This window comes from Seriola dumerili, unplaced genomic scaffold, assembly GCF_002260705.1.
Source record: "Seriola dumerili isolate Sdu_G_001 unplaced genomic scaffold, Sdu_1.0 BDQW01000040.1, whole genome shotgun sequence".
Lineage (NCBI taxonomy): Eukaryota > Metazoa > Chordata > Actinopteri > Carangiformes > Carangidae > Seriola > Seriola dumerili.
The window spans coordinates 5,085,675-5,110,455 of record NW_019174295.1 but is presented as its reverse complement, the minus strand read 5'-3'; the positions used below and the strand labels follow the sequence as shown (position 1 = coordinate 5,110,455).

Below are 24,781 nucleotides of genomic sequence, written 5' to 3'. Positions count from 1 at the left end.
GCCAATGTGCAGCTCTAGTCTAGTGCGTATTACCACTGCTGCTTCCCCACCATTTACCTGACAACCCGCCATCCTACCCCACCCCATACCCCCCTTCTCCCCCCTCTCCCCAGGGTCTGCCCCCCTCCTCTTCTATTTTTCTCCTTCTCTTCCTTCTGTTTTCCTCCTCCACAGATCCGAGGGCCAACTGCTGAGAAGCAGCCTTTCTCTGACAGCAGGGGAGATGGCTGAAGGGAGAGAAGGAGGTGTAGAGCACAAATTACACAGATGGCCATACAGTATGTGTGTATGTTCGAGTGCATAAGAAATCTGACCTGTGTGACTGTCTGTGTGTGTAGGAGAAGAAAGACCAGGTGGAGAACAGGGAGTCATGGGAAAGTCACACAGCCTCACTGGTGCTTTGGCCTTAATAACTCATTTCATTTTCACTTCAGCTGTTTTGAATTTTTTGGTATTTTTTAAGGGGTACATTTATGATACAGTTAAATAATTATTTAGATGAGTGTAACCAACAACAAAAATAAAGCAATCGTGGTGTCATATTATTAACTGAGGAGACTCAAATGCTGTTGTATAAAAATAAAAAAGAATCGATAATTGAAAAATCACAAAGATCAGACGGTTGCACAGTCTGGGAATGACAATGAAAATGACTGAAGACTTCACCTGGAGATGTAGAGGAGTAATTCATCAGGATTCACATGGACAAAGAATATAGGGACTAATGAGATTGGTGATGTACTAAAACAGTTGTACCATGCCATACCACTGAAATGTCTAGGTTCTGATTGCTAGGAGGCGTCCGATTAACTTTTAGTAGTCGTGTTTTCATTGTCTGACATTTTGTGTTATCAGTTGACACGGACGCCGCAGCATACGCTAATAGCTGCTGAGAACAGTTCATGTTTGTCATGACTGAAAAAAATGTACCGATTTAAAAGCTGTTAGTCAGAGAACAACAGCCGGCAGGAAGGTGCTGATCGCAACCACTTGTTGCCTTTTTTGTGACAATTTTTCTATCACTATTTCTCATGGATGTGGCTTGGTAGCCAGCCAGCTATTAATCCTGCCCACAATGCTGTGATTGCTGACTTGTTTCTTTGACCAGGGGAAATAACAACCAATGAGCATGGTATACCAGCTATGAATATCTGCCCAAAAAAAAACAAAACAAAAAACAAAACAAACAGGAAACTGGGATTGTAAACAATAGTGTTTCCTTCAATGCCCATGGCAGCCTCACACCATGAACTGGTCTGTTGAATATTGATTCTCATGGAGTAATGAAAGCCAGCATTTTTTGAAAAGCTTCACAATAACTCCAAACAAATATTTCATTCCTGTTTTTTCAGTTGTTTCAAATGTGAGCAAATCTCTAACAAGCTAGTTGTTCATTAAAAAATGTATGATGACAGCAGCTGATACGTTTGTTAGCCTTGGTATTAAGACATGTTTCCACTACTACAGAAAATCAAAGCAGTGTTCCCCATCTCAACTATTGATTTTTTTTTATTTATTTTTTTTTCCATGCAGGCTGTTTTGTTTATGCTTGGCTCATAGTTGGATCCTTCAAGGAAGCAAAAAAAAAGTAGCTTAGAGTTGAGGGAGATGGGAGATGACAGCAGCAGAGGGTGTTTTTGAAATAAAGAGTGTGGAAGGAAGAAAGATATAGAGGCACAGACAGAGAGCTCGAATATGAAACAAAGAGGACAAAATGTGAGCGAAGGAAAAAAAAACGTACATGAAGAGAGAGAGAGAGAGAGATACTCTGCATACAAAATACAAAAAAAACTACAGAGAGGCGCTTGTTATCTCTCTGTAGCGAGTACAAACACAGCACCTCCAGGTCGTCTGAGGAGTTCCTGTGTCAGGAGACAACAGGATGGACATATATGGCTGTTCATTTCCAGATGTCAGGCTTAATTTCCCTCCGTGCCAGTCAACACTGTGCCTTTCTTTTCTCTCTTCCCATCTTCTTCTACCTTTTCCCCTTCCTTCCTCCTTCCTCAGGAAACACCACTGACCTGTCCGCTACAATTAGTACTCCTTCACATCAACATCTAATATCCTGCACTGGAAGGAATTTAGCGCGTATTATACCACTGGAAGCTATTTACTGTTATAATTAGAGAGCCATAGAGGGGATTAAGCCACAGTTCATCCTATAAATGATTGCCGATTGTCCCCAGTAAGTAATCAGGGTCGTAAGGTCTTTCAAATGAATGGTCTAATAAGCTTGGTGAGGATTGTACACTTCCGCAGTGTGAAGAGAAGAAAATGGTTCTTAGGCTACACCGAGCAGCTAAAAATCAGTGAGCTTCGAAAATCATGCATAGATGCTACAACGGTGTCAAAAGAGGATGAGCTTCTGCGAGGTTTATCTCTACACTCACTTCTCTCTCAGTTTAGATGTTGTTGGTTCCAAATGTGTAGCTACCAAGGCTCTTTTTTGCCAACCTGTTTTGGCCCTTGAAGGAAATAGACAGAACATGTCAGCATTATGGTAGCATGGTGTAAGCGCTGCATAAGCAACCATCTGTCCGGTTCATCCAGACTCTGAGTCAGTGCTGTTGTGTAATCCACGTGGGAGAAAAGAAGACAGCAAACATCAGGAAAATCATCTTTTATGATCATTTGTCAACATTTAACTATCAGTTGTAACTGTGCTCCATAACAGCATAACTGTTCAGCATCTGTTATTCATGTATTTTAATGTCCTATGCTTTGCTTTACATCATATTTCCATCAGCCTCAGCTGTACTTTTGCTAACTTCTACTAATTAGCAAATATGATACTAAGATGGTGAACATGGTAAAAATTATAGGCTTACCTGCTAAACATCAACATGTTAGCATTGTAAACCTGAGTATGTTATGATTGGGTTGTTATGTATAACACTCGTTTGGAGCGAATGGTAGTAATACTTGCCTAACATCACATGAACCTTTATTTATTCCAGTCAGACAGAAACTGTTCCTGAAGTTGATGCTGCTTTATTTATTTTCTAGAAGGATCCAACACATCTGATTGTGAGAAGTCAAGTTGTTTTTTTTTGGTATTCTGACAAACACATGCATTGACTGGCTAGTCCCACACTTTATACTTTATACCTTGTTCAATTCCCCTCAGAGACTCAATGGGAAATCTTTTTTGTGTGCCTGGTTGATAACACAATGTAGAGGATGTAAATTAGTCTATTGTTATTGAACTACTGTATCTCATAAACATTTGTAGGTAGAGTGTAGACATTATGTTTTATGGTAAAATTGGATTCTTGTGTTTTTTTGCATCAATGTGACGTAGTACTTTGGTTTTTCAATTTTTTGCTCCATTAGCCAAAAACAGGTTAGTCTTTAACAATTTCTCAATTGTTGATTTTCGAGAAACTGTATAATATTATCATATATTTTATATTGATTGCGATATAAAATTGCAACCAATATACCATGATATAGGATTTTTGTATATCTCCACGTTTCTATATTCCCCTAGCAGCGCCATACTGTTTATGTTAAGATAGAAAAGCAGGTAATTCGAGGAGGAAAGAAAGAAAAACCTTGTATGGGTCTATTGTGAACTTATTATGGAAAAACATGGCCATGAGCACAGAATAAAGAATAAAGAAGTGGGACATTGTTTTAGAGTAAACCTGTCTCCTCAGTGTGAATGTGAAAACATTTAGTTTTATGAGTGGCTCATCATCCGTCATTTAGAGATATTTTTGTTTCATTCCAGATGATAGCAAACTGTTATGGTTGGTTCAGGGTTGAAACCCAGAACAGTTAAGTATTATCTATTATTGCAAAAAATAGACTGCAATAATAGTAATACATTAAACTAGAAGGCTTGTATTATTGCTGCTACTATGTCTTGGAGACATAAAATACCCAGGTTTGCTTGGTATTTAAATCCTACGTCGCAGACACTATTTGTGACTCATTTAGTCAAATGCTTAAACACAAGGTCCAAAACTTCAAACTAAGTATTACTGCCACAGTATCTATGTGATTATGTGTAACATGGAGGGATGGTGTCTGTCTCCTCCATCATTCATAGATGCTGATAAATCTAGTTATTGCTTACTGATGCCAACTTTCTTTACATTTTTAATCAAATGTGTTTATATTAGTCCAAAGTGATACACATTTTCATCTTGCTGTCTTTTCTTCTCTCTCTCTCTCTCTCTCCCTCTCTCTCTCTCTGGCTTGCCTGTTTTACTCCTCAGCAGGGAGAAAACACAGACAGCTGACAGATTCGTTAGAATACAAGCTTCTAATTAGGGAAATCAACTATTCATGTCACTCACTGAGGACACTGTTGTTAGTGCTGCACATAAGAAAAACAGAGGCCTTATCTGCCATTGACAGAGGGCCCTGTAGATGAATAAATAAATATATTCACTATCCATTACAGAAACAGCTATTTTTTTGCCTGTCAATCACAGGTGCTCATCATTACAGCCTACAAACCTGCTCTCCACTGCTGTGGAAAGTTCCACACATGAACAGCAGACCACATTTCTGATGTAATATGAATTGGAGTAGAAGTATGAACATTTGAATAATATGACGTGCCCTACGAAAATTCATCACTGTCATTCAGATTGCACTGCCTCTGGGCTGCATTAGGCGCCGTGTGAGCACTAAAGAGACACAGCGGTAAGCGGGACTGACAGGCACACTCAGCACAGGTCACAGCTTGTTTTTATTTTGAATTCAAACCAAGAGAAGAGGGACGAGGATGCACACTGATAAATTACACCAGGTATCGCTACATATTAACTGACGACATCACAATATCTCATAAAAGCGCTCTTGACAATGGATCCAACATTACGAAATGAAAAAAACAAACAAACAAAAAAAAACAGTACAGGAACAAAACTTGGCTGCAGTTGAAGCCCATCTATAAACATAAGGAAACACAGCGGAAAATAAAGAGTTTTGGTGAGGGACGGTGGTACGCACAGTATTTCCTTCCCCATCTGCAACACTGTGTTTAATGGAGCTACAAGACTGGCAGCTGAAGCAATATGTAAGTAACTTGCATGGAGGAATTGTCGGTCTGTAAAAAAATAAATAACTAAATAAAAAAGAAAACGAAAAACCTCCTAATAAAAGCTACTACAATGCATACACACAAAAAACTAGCCGGAATGCACAGTTCTATGTACAGCTTGGGTCACTGGGGGGGGGGGGGGTTTAAAATGTATAGCACAGCACATTGAAAATGTCACCGAATGTGAGCTATCAAACAGCCATGATGGAAAAATTCATTCAATCCACTCAGGATGTGTCGTGGATGTGGACATTGGCATTACGCCTTCCTCAGAGCTGAACTTTTGTATTTAAAAATGTATTACAGCAATACAAGACCATACTGACGTATTTTGGGTTGGAATATGACGTGATCTCAGTGTGAGTGTGTGTTTGTGTGTGTGTGTGTGTGTGGTGACTGACAGATGTGCCTAAGGTTATGCAGCTCATGGCAAGAAAGAAAAGGAGCTGTGAATGAATATACAGTAACTGCAGTATACACACTTGGAAAAAAACAAAAAGACTCCAAAGTCCAAAGAATCTCACAGAGAGGAAGCGTGAAATTCAGCATTTGACTCGTGCCTTTGTACAAAGAGTTGCCTGGTAATCACATACAAAACATCCATACATTACAGTAAAAAATAAATATATCATGACCATCAATAATAATAAATGAGAGGAGGGTAACAAGAGAGCAGACCGTGTGTTTGTGTGTGTGTGTTTGTATATGTGAGTGTGTATCAGCAGTTGATGATATTCCCAAGAGAGCAAAAGATCAATGGGAAATGCTCCTTGATAAGAGAAAAGAGCATAGAAATGGGCAGACAGGGTAAATCAGAATATGGCCTAGCGTGTGCTTGTGTTTTCATGTCTGCATGCATGTTTTCACTCTATATTGGCATTAAATATGTAGCTGCTGTGTTAATGTGCATCTCTTTTGTCTAGTTTTCTACATATTCTCCTACGTGTTTGTGTGTGTGTGTGTGTGTGTGTGTGTGTGTGTGTGTGTGTGTGTGTGTGTGTGTGTGTGTGTGTGTGTGTGTGTGTGTGTGTGTGTGTCTGTCTACACCTGCCTGTGTCTGTATGTGTTTCTTCATGTCTGCATGTGTCTGTGTGTGTGTTTACAACATCCTTTAACCCTTCAGCTAACTCAGTGGCCCTCACTGCTGGGGGGTTTAGTGTCATGCTGCTGCTGCTGCTGCTGCTGCTGCTGCTGCCCCCCAACCCCTCCAGGAAGCCAGGGGGAGACAGAGTGCGAGGTGGTCTGCTTGGCCATGCTGTAGTGGCTGATCACTGTGTAGAAACGGCCCCTCGAGTTGGCATCCTGGGCAGCGTAGTACGCCTCCAGAGAGGCTGGGATACACCGCTTGTGCTGTGACAGAGAAAGAGAAGAGTGAGGTTCAGAACATTTTGTTAAAGGTGCTACACGTAGCAGCATTATTATTATTGCCATGACAATAAAGGTCCTCTAACCTTAATAAAGTAGGCTACTTAATTTATCAGGTCATGCAGAACGCATTAATCAGAAAATACACAAGATTGATTTTTTTTTTGGCACATAATTAAGGTTAATTTACTACAACTGAGCAATCTTCCACTGACCACTTAAACGATTGCTCGCTACAGGTTGTTAAGAACTGTTAATTAGGTATAATTATGTTCCAATTAAAATCAGCGCTCTTGCCATTTGAAAATTGCACTCATTCAATTCACAGTTTTGATATAAAAAATATTAATTGTGCAGTTATACCATTTTGTCGTAAAGGAAAAAAAAACAACCAATCATAATGTAAAATATACGGTAGGCCTACATAATTTCAGCTAATTTCAAATACAATGTGAACTAAACTGCAGAGAAAGGAAACTGATAAAAGGCTTTTTTCTTCATCTTCCAGACTTTCTACAGTATAAGTAACTGTCTGAGTTTGATGTTTTGTGTGTGAATAGCCAACTCAGTCTGTGAGCTTTAACCATGTTTGAAAAAATCGTTTTATCTCACTAAACAGTCAACATGGTTCCCATTAAATGGAACAACAGAAAAAGAAGTGGAACTAATTTTCTATATAATTCAGATACACCTGACACAGCACGTTGAATTACCCTTAAATACTACATGTTGCAGCTGAATAGTCTTTTTTAATGTAGCAAGAAAAAAAACACAGCGAAAAGAATTTTCATCAGTGACGCTAAATATTGACTTGAGACCAAAAATGTCTCACAAGAAATTCAGGTAATGGACTCTGAATAGCTTTGAAAAGAAGAGAAGAAAAAAACACTGTTTACTGTCCCCATAAAAAACAGCCTCAAACCAATAATCTGGATGAGTGGGAGTAGTAAAGAGGAAGAAGAAGCTACTTATATAGCTGAAGCTGATAGCACAGCTCTGTGTAGTAACGTATAGAGGAGAATGGAGGCCATAATGCTATAATGGAGTGCATTAGCATATTTTGAGCCCGTGTATATTCTTAAGTCTGTATATATCTCCAACCTTATGTGTCATTGTGTAGTGTATGTGCGTGCAGGTGAATGCACACGTTGTTCTATTGACACTTTTTGCACCTGGTGCGCATGCATGTGGCACTGCTAATAATACCTCTGCAGACTGCAGTCTGAGCCCCTGCAGAGTTTGTGAGCCTGTGACTAGATTTATTCCACCTAAAAGACCAGATTTGACCAGAAACACAGACTTCCAAGGTGACCTCTCACAAAGTACTGCGAAACTTATAAGTGCAGTGCAGGGGTAATCTGTAAGTACCGGAGAGGAGAGGAGAAGCTGGAGAAGCTGGAGAAGCTGGAGAAGACTGTAAAACTTAAAAGATTTAACTGTAACACAATACATTTCTGAGCAGGAGATTTTTGGATGAGGATGGCTGTATGTGACATTTCAGGAGTTATCCATAATGTGGTACTAATTATTGTAAAATAGGGAATTAAGACTAATTTGTGTAATTTTCATCTAATAGTCAAAATAGCTAATGACATATGTGATCGGTCTCAATGCTCAATGGTGTCTCTTTCTTCAGCTTCTGTGTCAAGAAACAAAAGCATCGAATTACACTTGATTACACTGGTCATGACAAAACCACTGATACCATTGATTGATGATTGTTCATCTGATAAGCCTCGTTAGCCTCTTCCTGTATCCTGACCTCACAAATTAGTAAAAGTAGGGCAGGAGCATTTTATTTTTTTCTTCTCCCATAGGAGACTGGGTGGTGAACTCATCCTAATAGGAGGAAAGTAGAAAAGGAGATTGTGAAGGGCAGAGAGGATTCAGTGTGTTGCACAAGGACATAGCGGGGTGAATATTTGGCAAAATGGCTGACTGAATTTAGTGGTGAATCAAATAATCAATAGATCAGTTACTGAAGTGACACAAACTAATGTTAGCTGATTAAAGGTCCCATATTCTACTCATGTCCTGTGTTTTATTTGAAGTGGATATGTTTATGGTTTTAAGAACCAAAAACCATCTCAGTGTAGATTTACATCTACTCTCTCAGGCTTCTCTCTGAGCTCTAGTAACAACAGGTCGGTGAGCCAACTATCTAATTGGCTGACTTGATTGTTTTCTGAGTTATGTAATAAAAATATAGCAGATTTCAGGTTAACACTCAGAGAAACCAAATCCTGCAAGGTTGGAGAGTGGGTCCAGGTGGGCGGGGCTTGGGCATGTCTGAGAGCAGAGACTCTGCTTTGTTGTGACATCACAAAGTTACAGAAGTCCTGAATGCTTGTTTTTATGCTCAGTTTCTGAATACAGGCTGTGTGCATTTCTCTGTATTAATATTGAACTTAGACCTGCTTTATAATCGAAGAAGAAACTGTCATCTCACTTAATACAATATGGGCTCTTTCAGTCACTTCTCAATCAAAATACGGATTTGCTGCTTTTGTCTGTTACATCACTGATAGTTGAAAATCTTTTGGATTTGACTGTTGGTGTGATAACACAAGTACCTTGGGCTGGTGGACATTATTGACTGTGTAATGTTTCACATTTCACATACACTGATTTATTTGTGGCGGCCCACCACAATATCAACATTGAACACTCCATATTGATTTTCTATTCATTTTTTTTTGTATTTCAAATGGGTAAAATGTTATTTCATGTGCACAGCGCATTGATTGCTCAGCCCCCCCTTGCCCTGCTCTCTCTCTGTATCTCTCTCTCACACACACACAAGCTCATTGACAATGGACCTGTCTGTCAAAATCAGACTGGCTACCAGGTGCACCGGGAGAAATCCCGCTGCTTTGGTGAACTGGTGGAGTGTCAAAAAATCCATAAACTTTTTGCTGTCCCTGTCTGTCTCTTTCTCGGCCCTCTCTGTGTGCCTGTCATTCAGGATGCGAATGAGAGTGTGCAGCATGCATGTGCTAGGGCTTGTCTCACAAGCCAATGTAATCAACCCTCACCAAACTTGCTCACATCAGTGAGGGTTTTTCTTTGTTGGACACAATGTGAAGCAATGGAGCTGTATATATTGTTCAGTTATTTATTTGTCACAAAGTAATTGGCAATTAAAATATTTGCAGTGGAGAAGCTTATATACTATTTGATTTAACAAGCAACTGTTTATATTAATGTATACCATTAACATGAACAGTAGCACATACAGTAATCACTAGTTACAGACCTATTTAATTGTGAAGAGGCTATCTCATGACCCACTGCACTGTTAACCACTTGTCTATCTCAGGGCTGTGGAGTGATGTTTTGTAACACTAGAAAATTAAATAAAGGCCAATTATGGCTGTTACCTTATAAATGAATCCATCTGGGCAGGCATGGTCATAGGTGAAGGCTTTATAAACCACCAGGAACACAATGCAGGCGAGGAAGGCCAGGGCCAGGATGATCAGGATCGTCACCTGCAGGGACGACAAACACTGGTCAGTGTGTGTGTGCGCCATAGCCATAAAAAAGTGTTTTGAGTGTATGGTTTATACTGTATATGTGAGATGGGGTTAGGGTTAGACAGTGAGAAAGATGGAGTGTGTGCACTAGTGTGTGTCTGTGTGTGCGTGTGTGTGTGTGTAATCATAATAAATGGTAAGATGCTGCTGACTGAGGTCAATGGCTCCTCAAGGCAAGGTGTTCCTGTTGAGTTACATGATGAATGACTCAGGTCACTGTTAAAAACTGCTTTGTTTCCACGGACACGGCCGCCTCAGTTTGGATAAATATAAGGCACCAAGTCAGTAGCATATGAGAATAAAATTACTCCACTGTTTACCTGTGTTCTTGTTTTCTATTTTTACATTACATACCTGGACACAGATAAATTCATTCATAAAATCGTTAATTTCATTATTTATTCCATTATTTAATACGAAGTTCCTTCCTCAATAAATTACCAATGTCCAGCAGAAGTGAAAGAACAAAGCTCAGTAAAGCTACTGCAGACCTGTCTCAGCTTTCCTAAAATCTTCCTGTAATCCTCAATGATATCGCCTCCTGTTACGCAGATGGTGAAATTTTGTCATATGACCTGAGCTCAATAAACAGAACTTAATTATAACAAGCTGTGTTTCCATAAAGGTCTATCAAAGTAGGACTGGGCAAGAATTAATTAGTGTATCAATTTTCAGTGGACTATTATTATTCATTCATTACATTGATTTGACAGACGCTTCTGTCCAAAGCAACTGAAATGTCTGAGTTTTACTTTGATGATGATTTCAGTTGTTGGGTATTTTGTTTTTGAATCAGCTCTCATGAATCAACCAGTGTAGCTCCTGCCATCAAACCTGTGCTGACTGTCAGTGCTCTCCAGTCAGCAAGAGAAATCAATTACAACCTTCATCTACTTTCTGAATGTTTCCAGCTGTTTACAGCCAGAAGCAGAAAAAAGAGGGGGGGCAGGGGGCACTTCTTTTTCTCACTGGTGGTGAACAGATTTATGAATCGCATTTTCTGACACTGCAAGCAGCTCTGAGGCACTCAAGTGTGCAAATTAAGCCATTCAATAGCTAGTCTAAACAAAATATATAATTTAGGAAAAAAAAAACTGGAACAAACTAAAATGTTCTGGTCAGTTTCCACAACAATGAACTATGAAATTTTATCAGCGTTTGCTTGGACAAGCATTTGTACAGAATCAAAATACATGCAGTGTGAAAAAATGCTTAATAGCAAGCAAAAGCAGAGCTAATCTAAAATGATGGAAATAATACATTTATTCCTGCATATTGATGTCTCTGTGTAGTTTGAGGTGTGAAATATTTATTTCCCTGGCAGGCTAGACAATGTCATATAAAGCTGATTAACATATAAAAGGATTTGTTTCCTCCTACCTTTGACTTGACAACATGATCGGGTGCTTCTAAGCGAGCATTTAATTAGAATTATGTAAATGAAGTGCAAAGGATAGCTGTGTTTAAAAATGGTATTGTCTGCCAAGCCATAAATGCCACCATTGGTAGCCTATGTGTGTGTGTGGAGCGTGCATATGCCTGCATGAATGTGTCTTTAAAATGCCACTAAAAAGTCAGATTTACCCCAGTGAGTGAGTTGAAAATAGAACCTTCTGTAATGGGTGAATATCTCTAATTTCCTGTTTCCATGTCTAGTCAGAGACCGGCGTTAAAGCCATCAGCAATTTCCTGCTCTCTATATGATCTGTCACAGCGAGACGTCAGAGCAATTACACGTGGGTGTGATCATCAGTCTCCATCAGCGTTATGGGGGTGGACAGGGACTCGCAAGTTAAGTGACTGTTTACTTGGTGTCAACTGGGGGACACGACTCTCAGCCTTGGTTGCCGCTGACACTCTTGGTAAATTACATCTCCCACATCACACACTGCGATACATTAAGAGGACACATCTTAAAGTCACGGCGATCCGCCTTTTGGAGCGGCAACAGACGTGGAATGACTGATTAAGACCCACCCTGACCCCCAATTGAATAGCGAAGTACATGAAATGGCTTATTAAGAAGAGGGATTACTGTAAAGCTCCTCATATCATGGAGCGTGCAATGAGAGTGTTCTGTGCATGGAGAGACCCAACTTTGCTCAGACACTTTGAAACATGAAATGAAGACTACAGTCACTAATAACTGAGGAGATTTGCTCTGTTGCACAACTAAAATGGAGGATATTTGTCTCCATATATGCATTTGAATGATTTATCAGACACTGAGATAGTCATTCAGCAGATTGCTTACTGAATGAAACCGCTGCCTACAGAATATGTGGTCCAGCCACTCTTTAATGATACTTAATATTGGGTTATGACATTGCACATACACATGCACATTAAACAGATTAGTGGGATGAACACACTGTCATGGAGAGTATGGCCTGTGTTAACATTCAATGATTCAACACAGCAGTAGCAGCAGTCGGAGCAACAGTTCAAGCCAGAACATACCCTCTATAATAGAAATGATCGCTCTGAAATCCCTGTTGATGCAGCTGCAGCCATGTGGTGTACAAATCCATTAAAAATCTATCCTGACCTTTCTCCATTATTCATAATCTGGCTGAACTCCGCAGTAAACCTTAGGAGGTCGTCAGGGCAACGCCACAGCTCGAGGATGAAGACTCCCTCCATGCATGAAGTGGATTCATACTTTTAGCTGCCGGTGTCTGCTGGCCTGACGCAATATTCCTCTATGATAAGATAATACTCTTACACTTATTTACCTGATATCAGCTGAAGCTGTGCCAAGGGTGTGGTCACAGAATAGAACAAAATAGAGTAGAATAAAGCTTTGCAGGTCAATATGAGGCCCTGATATTTCCCAACATGGCAGTTTCTCCCACTCACATCACCATCATCCCATTTTCGATGTGGCTGTTGTGTCATTAGTGCTGCAGTATGTGCCATCCTACACCACTATCGCCACCAACACAACCATCATCCTGTGTTCTGTGCGCCACAGATAACAGACAGGCGTTTGTTTTTCTTGGATGCAGGTAGGCACGCAGCAAGCGGCTATAATTTGGACAAAGAACAACGTGTCCTTAACAAGGATTGGCTCCATCAGGAGAGATTGGATTGACTGCATGGCAGGTGACTGTGCCCGCTGGGCTTTAATCGTTTCCCCGAATCCACCCAGGGTCGATAGAAACCCCATGTGTCTCTTCACATGCATAAAAAAAAAAACATCATTTTTTCCCCATTCATTTTTTTTTGTTTTGGCTTTTATTCAAACAAATGCATTTTCAACACCACCGCCAAATGAAATTGGAACTGACAAATTAAAACTTGAAAGCAAAATTAAAACTGAACACAGATAAAACTTGAAAAGATGGACACATCTCGTAGCCTTTTTATATTACACTGTGAAGTGAAACCTCACAGGTTCAATGTTCCTTGTGCAGCAGTACTTCAATTTATTTTATTTAACAGGTAGTTAACTTTGATATGAAAGAATCTCATTAAATAAAATTGATAATAACTATCACAAAGATCTCATTTTTGAAACAAAATGAGGTGGCACCCTAAAGACAATGTAAAGGAAAAGTTTAGGACATTTTATACACTTTGTTGCTGAGTTGCCCACCCTGGGGCAAATCACATATATTGTCGGTTTTTGAAGTGAAAAGAGGAACACAAGCCCTGCACCAAACAGACATTAAAAATGACCCCTTCTTCAAATGTTAATGCACTGTTACTTTTTATGTCATGAACTTGGAAAAATAAAATTATCAGTAACAGTAGTGGCATGTGCAAAAGTTTAGGCTAAGTCAGATAAGGAGCTACTTTGCAGCATCTGCCAGGTAATGAGTGGAGACTCCAGGATCCAATTAGTCCCAACCAAGAAATAGTCAGGTACATGACCCCATAAGAAATGTCATTTTTACACTATGTGTTCTGCGTGGATCAAAAGAAAGCTTAAAAGGTGCTCTTAGGTAGATTTTGTCACCTTTGAACAGACTAGACAGAAAGGCTAGCAGTTTCTTCCTGATTCCATTCCTTATGCTAAGCTAAGTTAGCCAGTAGTTTCATATTTAGTGCAAAGAGAGGTGAGTGGTGTATATCCCTGCAAGACAGTGAACTAGTACATCTCCCAAATTTTTCCTTTAACATTTTGTTGAAAATAGAATGCTATCTACTTCGAGCTATAAAACTCCAAATTGAACTATATGCTACTGTTTTGATACATATGATTTTCCCTGTCTTTTGTTCTTGCATCACAGAGTCCTATCAGTGAAACAACAGGCAGGTGCAGCTGCAGACAGCTCTGTATTATGGAGAAAGACAAACAATCAAACCGGATTACTGAAGATCCAGTAGGATTGTTCCTCTGCTCCCCTACTTTCTCATCTCTGACTGCAGATTAAGCATCTACACCTATTGTTTATGTTTACCCACATTTTTCATAGCACAGACCACAATTTTGCTTATGCCTTTGGATGTAGAAAAAAAAAACCTGCTTCATACAGTATATGTCTCATTTCCACGAAATATATTTCCCTTTAATTATTTATTGCTGTGCACGGTGCATCATGAGTTCAGAGGAAGTCTCCTGAATGGAGATCCTGTTTCACAGTCTATTTCACCACAGTACAACATATGATTTCTCTCCTGTTTTTATTCTTTTTATTTTTTTTTCATAACACCATGTTATGTTAGCTTGCACCACACCACCCACACTCTCACTGCTGGAACTTGACAGGCCATATGGGGGAGCAGACACCTCCTCAGATTCACTCGAGGAAAAGAGGAGAATATGTAAGTGTGTGTGTGTCTGCAAGAGAGAGAGAGAGAGAAAAAAGAGGATAGGGGAGAGGTGGGTGTGTGACAAGGAGAGGGATGTGAGAGAAAAATGACGCTGATAAAAACAGATAACGGAGCGACAGAGGGAGCAAAGTGAGAAATAAAGGAGGAGATGACAGAGACAATAAAGCAGTGAGCGAAAAGGCAGACAGAGAGCAAATGATAGAGATCCAGGGGCAGATGGAGAATCTCGTTGCCTCTCTTGGTAGCAGGTGGCGCAGACAGACAGACGGACAGACAGACAGACAGAGAGGCAGGCAGGCAGGCAGGTGGGCAGCAAACACAGTGGGATATCAGTTGATGCATCAATCAATACCACCACTAAAAGCATAAACAACTATTTTTCATTCATCTTCCTCTTACCCCTCTGACACCTTCTCGGTAGCAGCACAAAGGAGGCTCAGCGCCCTGTTTTTTTCATGGATATATCCTGCTCTTTTGTGTTCTCTGCAGCGTGCAAGATACGCTGAGCTACATGCATAAAAAGAGCTATTAATATCAAATGTGAAAAGTTAGTTTTTTAGATATTAAATACATTTTATCTCGGCTGTAATAATCTGTAATGCCCTCCGGGCGAGTTTGTTGATTAATGAAATTAATGAACTTCGTGACAGGTTGAGCCAGAGCGGAGAGAAAGCCTCCCCTTAGGAAAATAAATTTAAAAAGCTTAAAGGTCAGATTGCAGCAAAAAGCCAATGCATGTTCACCAGATTTTCACATCCAACAGTAAAAGGACAAATGAGTCTCAAACCCTCAGAAAATGGTGAAATGACTTAATATCCGTTTATAGGCCAAATTCCTGATTCAAATTTCACTTACCCTCCTTCCTGTAGTTGTGTGCACACAGTTTTGCTGTTGGGTGTGGTATTACTACCAATATTACAAGTGCACACACACATAATGTGGTTTAGATAACCTGATATCCTAACTGTTGGCTTGTTTACAACCTGTCTGATCACCTGAACAATTGAGTCTCCTCCTCCAAATGACCACTTATTCACAATGTGGCCACGTTTTATCACAACAGATAAAAACACACCACAAAAACAAGTTGAAATGGATTCGGTTTTTGGAGAGTTTCTCTGTCCTATCCTTGTAAATTGCATGTGTTTTGGGTTTTGGGACTACATTGAACTTGTAGGTGTTTTTCTCTCCCTTCTCTGTAAAGTGTTTCAGCTCGTGCAGGAATCGGGAGCTTTCCAGCCTGGGGTACGACCTGCAGCAGCTCACACTAGCTCGAAGCCTCAGTGTGAGAGCAGCAGTCGACCAGAAGCTCGTTCACGCACTGACTGACGTCCATGAGCTCCCCTCCCCTGACTTTGGCCCTCTCTGATTCGTTAGACCGGTGAGGCTTGCTCAAAAACTTCTATATCTCTGTGCTGCTGCTGGGCTGCTCAGTGAGCCTGGGTCTTTGATGTACCTCTGCACATTCAGATATGTTTTGGAGCAAATTTCAACTGAAGAATATTAGAAATAAAGTTACACACTGCAGCTTTAATATAAACGATTATGTCAGACATCAAATTGTTCATACAGCTCAGCTCAGAACATTAAAATGCAGATTTCAGTAAAAACATTCTTCATTCATCCCCTCTGGGAACATACCAACCCGTGTAGCCTCAAGATTCAGCAGTGTGGATGGAAATGTGTCCTGCTGAAGTCTCTAACCGAGACACTGAGCCTTCACCGATATGTCACATGTATAAGCGTTTAAGTCAGGGATCAGCAAGCTACATAAACTTGTAAATGAAATACCCTCTTATCCTCTTAAGGCAGTTTTGCACTGTTGAAATTAATGAAGTGGGTCGCAGGATACCTGTTAGGGCAAGTGGGTGGAAACAAGGACCGATAACTGAAAGGTCACAGGTGTGATCCCTGCGTGTCCTTGAGCCAAACACAGAGCCCCTACCTACTCTGTCACTGTACATGGAATATAAATGTGCAGGTTATGGATGAGGGCATTATGTAAATGATGACAAAAAAAAAAAAATGGAGTACTGCATTAATGCCTCAAGGCTGCTTGGTGATGTTTGAAAATCAGGAACTAAAGTAGTTTGGCAAATGACAGCGGTGGCCATTCTGGCTCTGAACCAGCTTTTTAAATCTTGTGGTTTTTGCAGTGGTCGATGAAGCATCTGGTTCCTTCAAGTAAAAGTAGTGTGAAAACCATCCACTATGACAAAAAATTCTGCATCTATTATATCAGGAAAATGTACTTTAAGATATTAAAGTGAAAGTAATCTTTCTGGGACTGATATATCTTTATATATTACATTATTAATACTGGTTCATTAATGTATAAGCAGCATTTTCCTGTTGTAGCTGGTGGAGCTGGAGCTAGGTCTAACTACTTTACATGCATGCAGGTAGTTTAGTCCAGTGACCCCCCCCTTGAAATCTGCGGGGTAGCACGATGCATAATGGGGTAGGATGTTTTAATTATTGATGATAGATTCTTTTCTGTAATCCTTACCTCTTTCAAATGAAATACTAATTGACCTATTTAGGCTGTGAATACTTATCTAAATGAAATCATCTGAAAAGTTTATGGAGTGATCTCTCTTGTGGAACGTCTGAAATGTGACCACAGGCCTAATATATGTGTTGTTAATGTAAAATCCAACATGAAAGGTAACTGGTAACTGCAGCTGTTGTAGAAATGTAGTGAAGTTAAAAGTAAATATCATTTCCCTCTGGGTTGTACACTTGCGTTCAGGCACGAGCAAGATCCAAGAGAGAGAAAAGAAAAGCACCTTTTTTCTACAGTGATATTTCTAGCAGGGGGCAGCACAACGGAGCACGACACTCTGGTGTATTTGAGAGGAGCACACTTTTTTCATTGATTTTCCTCCAAAATGCTTTTTGCAGTGGCGCCTGCTAATCGTGTGTGCTGTCTTTCCTCCCGGAGCGTCTCGGTGCAGAGGTTCTTTGTTTTTAGCCAGTGGAACAAAGACAACTCTCAAAACAGAGAGCGTTCGGGGAGCCGGCTACCTCAGAGCGGAGTGTATGAGACAGGGCAGAGGGATGTCAAGGAGACTGTGTACAGGGATTTGGGGCTCTAGAGGACTGGCTATCCGGTTGAGACGAGCGCGGCTACAGTAGTGTGGCAACAAAGTACAAACACTCCACTGTCGAGATGCATCACGTCTTGGATGGAAACACAAACTGTTAAAATGTCAACCTGAGAAAACACAAGATTTTCCTCTGATCTCGGGTCAGCTGAGGTCTGTCCCCCTCAGAGCTTTGCGGGAGGTTTTGTCTAGTAGGTCAACAGGCTAGGTGCATTGTCTGATCTCATCTGTGTGTCCGTGTATGTGAGGTGATTTTATTATAGATCCAGCCTTTCATATAAAGGTCACTCGGATGCAATAAGATTTGGTCCTGTTAAAGCATCTGTGCCACATACATGGGAAAAATACATCAGAAACTGTTGTCATTTAAAACTCTATTCTGTCTGGTATGAAGAATATAAACTCCTCTCCTCTCTGTGACAGTGCACATCCAGAGGGGAACAACTTACAAACATTTCGTACTTGAGTGTCTCCTCCATGAAAGCACAGTAAGTTGCTGAAATTTTCTTTATAGCCCGACCAAGTTGGCCGCTGTACTGACTAGCAGGAACAAAGCAAGGGCTCTGCTCAAGCTACAAGGGAGATATTCAAGCCAAAAACAAACTAGGGAGGACTTTTAAAATCCGCCCCATGAAAAGTACCAGCATCACACGTGTGTAACAACTGGTTTACTGCAGATTACAGTCATCTCGTTTCGAAAAATGTTCAAATTGTAATCATCTTAAACCGCAGGATCACACCAATATTAGTCCGTTCGAGTTATAGGAATCAAACACTCCTGATGTAATCTTGAAGGATCCGACCGCTCTTGATGCTTCTTCACTGGGACACGAGAGATTTAAATCCAGCGCGCTAAAAGATAACGTGCTGACTGTCAGCGGCGGCTTGGCCTATTTTCCAGGAGGCCAGCGCTCTCAAAAACCAGTCTTCATGGGAAAGTTAGGATGATAATCAGCCTTTATGTCATGTATTGTGCTTCCATCTGTAGTGAAGAATAGAAGTGCATTGGAATACTCAAGGTATTTTCCGTTTGTGTGTGTGTGTGTGTGTGTGTGTGTGTGTGTGTGTGTGTGTGTGTGTGTGCTTACAGAGAGCATCATTATGAATTTTTACTTCTGTTTTGTAGTAAGACATGTCATTAAAGGACATCAAAAGTCTTCCTCTCACATGCACGCAGAATCCACAGGCTCTGTACCGACTGAGACAGTGCATGTTCAGCAGGAGATAGATGCTAATTATGCTAATGTATCCCAATTAAGCGAGGTCTCTATGGAGACAAAACTTCAAAGGTTTTTCAGAGCACGCTGTCATATTGGTTAGAGACGCCGCTCGGAGGAGAATGTGCTCTCGGGGTATAGACTCCAAATCAAATAGCAGGTGGGCTTGAAACGCCAGAAACGAGAAACACAAAGTGACAGAAAGGGTGAAAGAGACAAAGACGTAAACGCACAAACATGACCACGATGAATAAACATCATCTCATGCTGTATCCCTGAAAAAACCCTACTCCAAGGACTCAGTGGTACTCACTTCTTCCTGAAATACAGTATGATGCGAAACCTCGTGTGCACTCTCACCTATCAAACATGTGCACCGAGAAAATAAACAACACAATTCAATACCGATCACAAATCCAAATGTACCCTCAATAATATGAACGCATTAGCGCCCACATACACACACAAACAGACACACACAGACAAACCAACACGCACACACAAACAGACGCTAATTGTGAATCAGTAATAAGTCTCTGAGGAGGAACTTAACATCTGCATTAGATTTGCTAATCAGCTCCTTCTCTGGTAGATGAAGATGTTGCAGAAGAGGAGATATTAATAATGGTGGGATCCGCCTTCTAACATACACACACACACACACACACACACACTTAGCACACCTCTAAACAGTTGTTTACATCACAATACAAGGTTCATTACTCTAATGTCTCCCCAGCTCTCAGTCTCCTGGGTGTTTTTATGTTCCTACACCATGTGCAGAGCGCTGCTTTGTGTGTCTGTGTGTGTGTGTGTGTGTGTGTGTGTGTGTGTGTGTGTGTGTGTGTGTGTGTGTGTGTAATGGGTTACTTAATCATTCTTAGTTTAAGTCTAAGTATTCTCCCACTTTAAAGTGTTCTTGTTTTACGGCTCTATAACATTAACTAAACGCAAATTTTGTTTGGCTTTTTTGATCAACAGAAGGTCAGTGTCAGTTGCACATTTTTTCTTTTCAAAACTGCTTAAGCTGCTTAAGGTTACACAGGTTTTTTTTTTACTCTCAGGTTTTCCACAGCTAAATTTTAATTCAATTTAAATCAGACCCCAAAATTAAATTATAAATTTATAAATTACAAGACAAATTCTTCTTATCCTGTATGACTACTTTAAATTTTTAGTCTTTAATTTTCATTTTAACACATGCTTTATCTTCTCTTTTACCCTTAAAGCACTTACAAAATCTTATTTCTTATTTACACAAAAAGTAATAGCAGTAGTGTTATCTTGCTATTTTAGCATTAGTTTTATTACTTTTATACTTTTATATTATATATTGTTTTAGGTTCTTATATGAAGCTCTTATCTAGAGCAATTTACAATGAGTACAAATCTGAAATTAGCTTCAGCTACTGGATCAACCAACTTGAAGTGCATACAATAGAAATGGCAAACTCAGAAGCACTGGGACCTGGCAACCCTGCTGTTACAACAGAATGAACACATGAGAGAAATATGAGAAATAAAAGTTGAGACAGATAGAAAGGGCTTTTGTACTTGGAGAGAGAAGATTGGGAGATTTTTGTGAGGGATATGATTCAGTGGGGAGAGGGGAGTGTGGGGATTTGTCTTGAAGAGCAGAGCTTTCAGGGTAAAACAAATGATGGGGTGATGCTCTAAGCTGCCGTGATCATAGTTGGAAGGTCACTGCACCATTTTTTTTTTAACTATTTCACAGCCAGCTGTCAAATCTGTCAGTCAACACATGTGCTGGTTTATCAGAGCCCTTAGTTACATGTGGGGAGACAGAGGAAGCTGAATTACAGTAATGACAATAAACCAGGAAGACAAGTCATGATACTAATAATAAATAAGGACAGTGATGACAGCATAAGTGGCATAAATAGCATAAGATTGGTGAATCACCGATAAGGACACAGACGTTAAAGTGAAAGGAAGCAACAGAGAAGTGAGAAGTGGAGGGTCAGACGAGTCATCCACAGTCTGTCCGTCTCCTAATCGCTCCCATGGCTCAGCTTGTCAGAACAACAGCAGCGGAGTGAAGGACTCAGCGGAGGACACGGGACACATTGACCGCTCACTTTCTTTCTTCCTTCGTTTCACTACCATTTTTCAACATGGAAACATCAAAGCTTGACTTTTTTCTTGGTTTATGTCTCCATTTCTATCGTGAACAGATAACTGGCTGGCTGTGAACCCGGAGCACACACCGTGAAGCAGATGAGATGCAGCAGGGATTTATTCTTTGAATTCATATCTGCACAGGGCTTCAATTAATAGATTACCTTTTCACATTCGTTTGCCTTGGATGATCACCGTCCACCACAACCACCTTTTGAACATATGTCGGTCTGGGGTGATTCTTGGGAGGACAACCTGGTTTGAATTCAGTAAAAGCTAAATATCCACACATGAATCATGGTCTTTACCTCTAGTCCAAAATGCACAGCCTCACATTGTTAAGAAATCCTTTAAAAACTGCCGGATCAGCACCAGACGCTAATTACTTTTTCCTTGGGCGATGACCTAATTTTCCACCAAATTTCATCGAAATATGCTAAAACATTTCAGAGATATCCTGCTGGCTATCAAAATAAAAGACATAGATAATAATTATATTCACAGGCAGTTTCCAGCCAATTAATTAAGACCTAAAGAAACTTGGACTTTATTTAATAATATCTAAATAACAGAATTGGATTAGTGCCGTGATGAGCCGTGTGCGGTGGATTTGAAAACAAAATCATGAAAACTGACTGATATATTCAAACAAGTCGGGCCGCTTATGAAAAATGTGTGCCAAGAGATTTAATGCTGTCAGATTGCATGAGTTTTGGGCCATCGATCAGGCTCAGAAATCCTTTGTAGTCTTGGCAACCTCTGACAACTGACTTATTAAGTCCGACAAATAGAGTTTGGATGCAGCCACCTTCATGTATAAAAACAAGACGGGATCTGAGATAGATTGTTCTTCTTTCTGTAATCGCAAATTGGATTTCCTCTGCGCCTTGACCTTTGAGATAAAATAGGACGTGCAGTTAGAATTTTATTCAAGTGTTCCTTATATATCGAACGGATGAGAGAGAGATGATTTATGTATATGTATTCACATCTGCTGATATTGATAGGCAGACAGTGATTGAAGTCTGCTGTCCTTTGAGGTGCTGCTTGATATGGGATCTGAGGCGAGAAGTAGAGCAGAACAGAAGCCATCTGGACTTATAAATCATCCTAAATATCACTCACACAGCGGCAGTGTCTTTCTCTGTTGTTATCTGCCTGTCTGCCTGAAGACCGTCAGTTGTCTGTCTGTCTGTCTGTCTGTCCAGCCTGGCTAAGTGTCTGTCAGCGTGCCTTTGTAAGGCAGCTGACACAGGGGACCTCTTTGCGATGACAAATGACTCAAACTTGAGTTGGCTCCGAGGCCTTTTGGGATGGCAGACTGACCTAACCAGGGGTGCGTTTGTGGTTCAGTGGAGCGTGAAGAAACACGCGCTGCCACCGTCCTGATCTAGGCTGGTTTTGATTTCCAAAGTGTTCGATTTTCATCCTGTTAACTCCGTCCTCTTCCTGTCTGTTTTACACTGATAACTGATTTTCTCCCTCGCATAAAGCCAATACAACCATCGTATCCAGCTGTGATCTAAGCTGAACACTGCAGCCTGAACCAATTCATAATTTAACAATGAGCAGTCAGCAACCCAATGCATCTGTGTGTACTTCAAGTGTGTGTGCACGCCAAGGCTGTAAGATCTACGGAACACATCTGGCTAGTTCATTTTATCAGAAGCCAATTTGGAACAATAAGATGTCTGTGAATATCAGCCAATAGGAGCTGGCGCCGTTATAACAGGAACTGAGTGTGTTTGTGTTCAAAGTGTTGTAAAATGCTTCCCAGCAATGAGTTTGATGATGAGAGAGTGTGAGCATGCTGCCACTGATTGCTGGTTTGTGATGACACGATGGAGAGCGAGAGAAAGGAAGAAGAGGAGGGAGAGGGTGAAAGGAGGCAAAATGGCGAGCAAAAGCGCGAGCCGGACAGATGATCAGAGGGAGGAGAATAAGGTGAAGGAGGGAAGATGGGAAGGAGAGAGAAAGGATGGGTGTGAGGAAAGATGAAGAGAGGGCGAACAACGATGAGTTAGACAGTGTGAGGGAAAAAAGACTGCCAGGCTGAATCCAAGAACAGGTTAAGAAACTCTCACCTCTGTCACCAATTACTTTCAAGTTGCCTTTGGGCAAAACCACATCTGCTGAGGTGCAGATAATAATAAGGCAAGACTATTACTACATTCAAGTCAGCTTGGTAAAAATGAGCTCATATGGGGAAAAAAAAAAAGGAAAACCCAAAGTATAAATAGACAGCCCTTCGGTGTATATGTTTTAGGTTGTCTGTCTGTAAATGTACTCACTTAATGCACATGTTCCTACAGGACCTGCAAGAGGCATATAGCGGTGTGTATACTTATCATAGCCTCTCATAAGGAAAAAGAGTGTTTGCATTTCCTGCCAGATTTCTCTTGAACGCAGCACATATCCAATGTTATATAAAGCTATAAATGTGAGGTCGAAGGTGCTTGAATTCTTTATTTTGTGCATCTTTTGTGACTGCGATGGCAATTGCCCATTAGAGTGAAATATCTCCACAAATATTGGATGAATTTCATTAAACTTTATACAAACATTAATGTTTCCCAGACGATGAATCCCCAGGACTTTTCCTCCAACACCATTAGGTTGACATTTGTGATTATGAAAGAAATGTTTCAACAACTATCAGATGGATTGCCATGAAATCAGGTACAGATAATACATGGCCACCTCAAGATCAGGATCATCGGGTCAAAACTCCAAATGATAGCATGCCAACATGCTAAACTAAAGGAGTGAACCCAGTAAACATTACACCTGCTATTAATCGGCCATAGCGTTGTTATTGTGCGCATGTTAGCATGCGGATGTTAGCATTCAGCTTAAAGCACAAATAGCATAAGAATCCAAGTGAAAATCAGGTTTCAAAAACACTTTTGTTTGCTTACTTCCTAAGAGGGACGCTGGTGCATAATCAGCAGCTTATTCGTGTTTTCTTTTCCACTTTCTACAGAACCATGTTCTGACCTGTCTTTACAAGAGTATCTTGATTAAAGTGAGGTCATCACTGTCCTCTTGCAGCTGACAACCCAGCAACTTTTGGATGCACTGGGAAATACAGTTCTGATGCAAACCTGTTGAAACAACTCAAACACTTACATACACAGTATTTTTAAATGTGTAGTAGGTTTGAACAATTAACCGAAATATTATCGAAATCGAAATATTATCGAAACATGACCAAGTGCAATATCCAAATAGCAGGAGCTGCAATTTTCTCTTCTTTTTTGTTGATAAAGGTAAAATGTGTCTCAACATACCATAAATGAAGCATTGTGTATGCACAGAGACACTCTGGCCTACAAATAATATTTTCCAGACATAAAGGAACATGCCTGTTTGGTAAAAGACTACAGAGATTACATCATCATCATTTTTTTTTGTAGTTTTTCTGTGGAGATCAAACGCAAAAATCATCATTCCGACTGAGATCGTGACTCATATATCAATATCTGCCAAGATAATAACAATATTATTTTTCATTTTTCATTTTTCATTGTTCAGCCCTAATGTATGGATTTAAAAAAAAAAGGAGCATGACCACAGCAG

At 40.3% G+C, this 24,781-nt stretch overlaps 1 protein-coding gene across 1 annotated transcript in view; it reads right to left on the bottom strand.

Annotated features, from left to right (window-relative positions):
• Window positions 1-6,130: 6,130 nt before the first annotated feature.
• Window positions 6,131-24,781, bottom strand: part of nsg2 (neuronal vesicle trafficking associated 2) — a 37,239-nt gene continuing 18,588 nt past the window's right edge. Inside the window, exons 4-5 of the mRNA XM_022738908.1 lie at window positions 9,805-9,915; window positions 6,131-6,409 (exon numbers count right to left, since the gene is read on the bottom strand). Of these exons, the coding sequence (XP_022594629.1) occupies window positions 6,188-6,409; window positions 9,805-9,915 (333 nt within the window). The 3' untranslated portion in view covers window positions 6,131-6,187. The remainder of the gene's footprint in view (window positions 6,410-9,804; window positions 9,916-24,781) is intronic.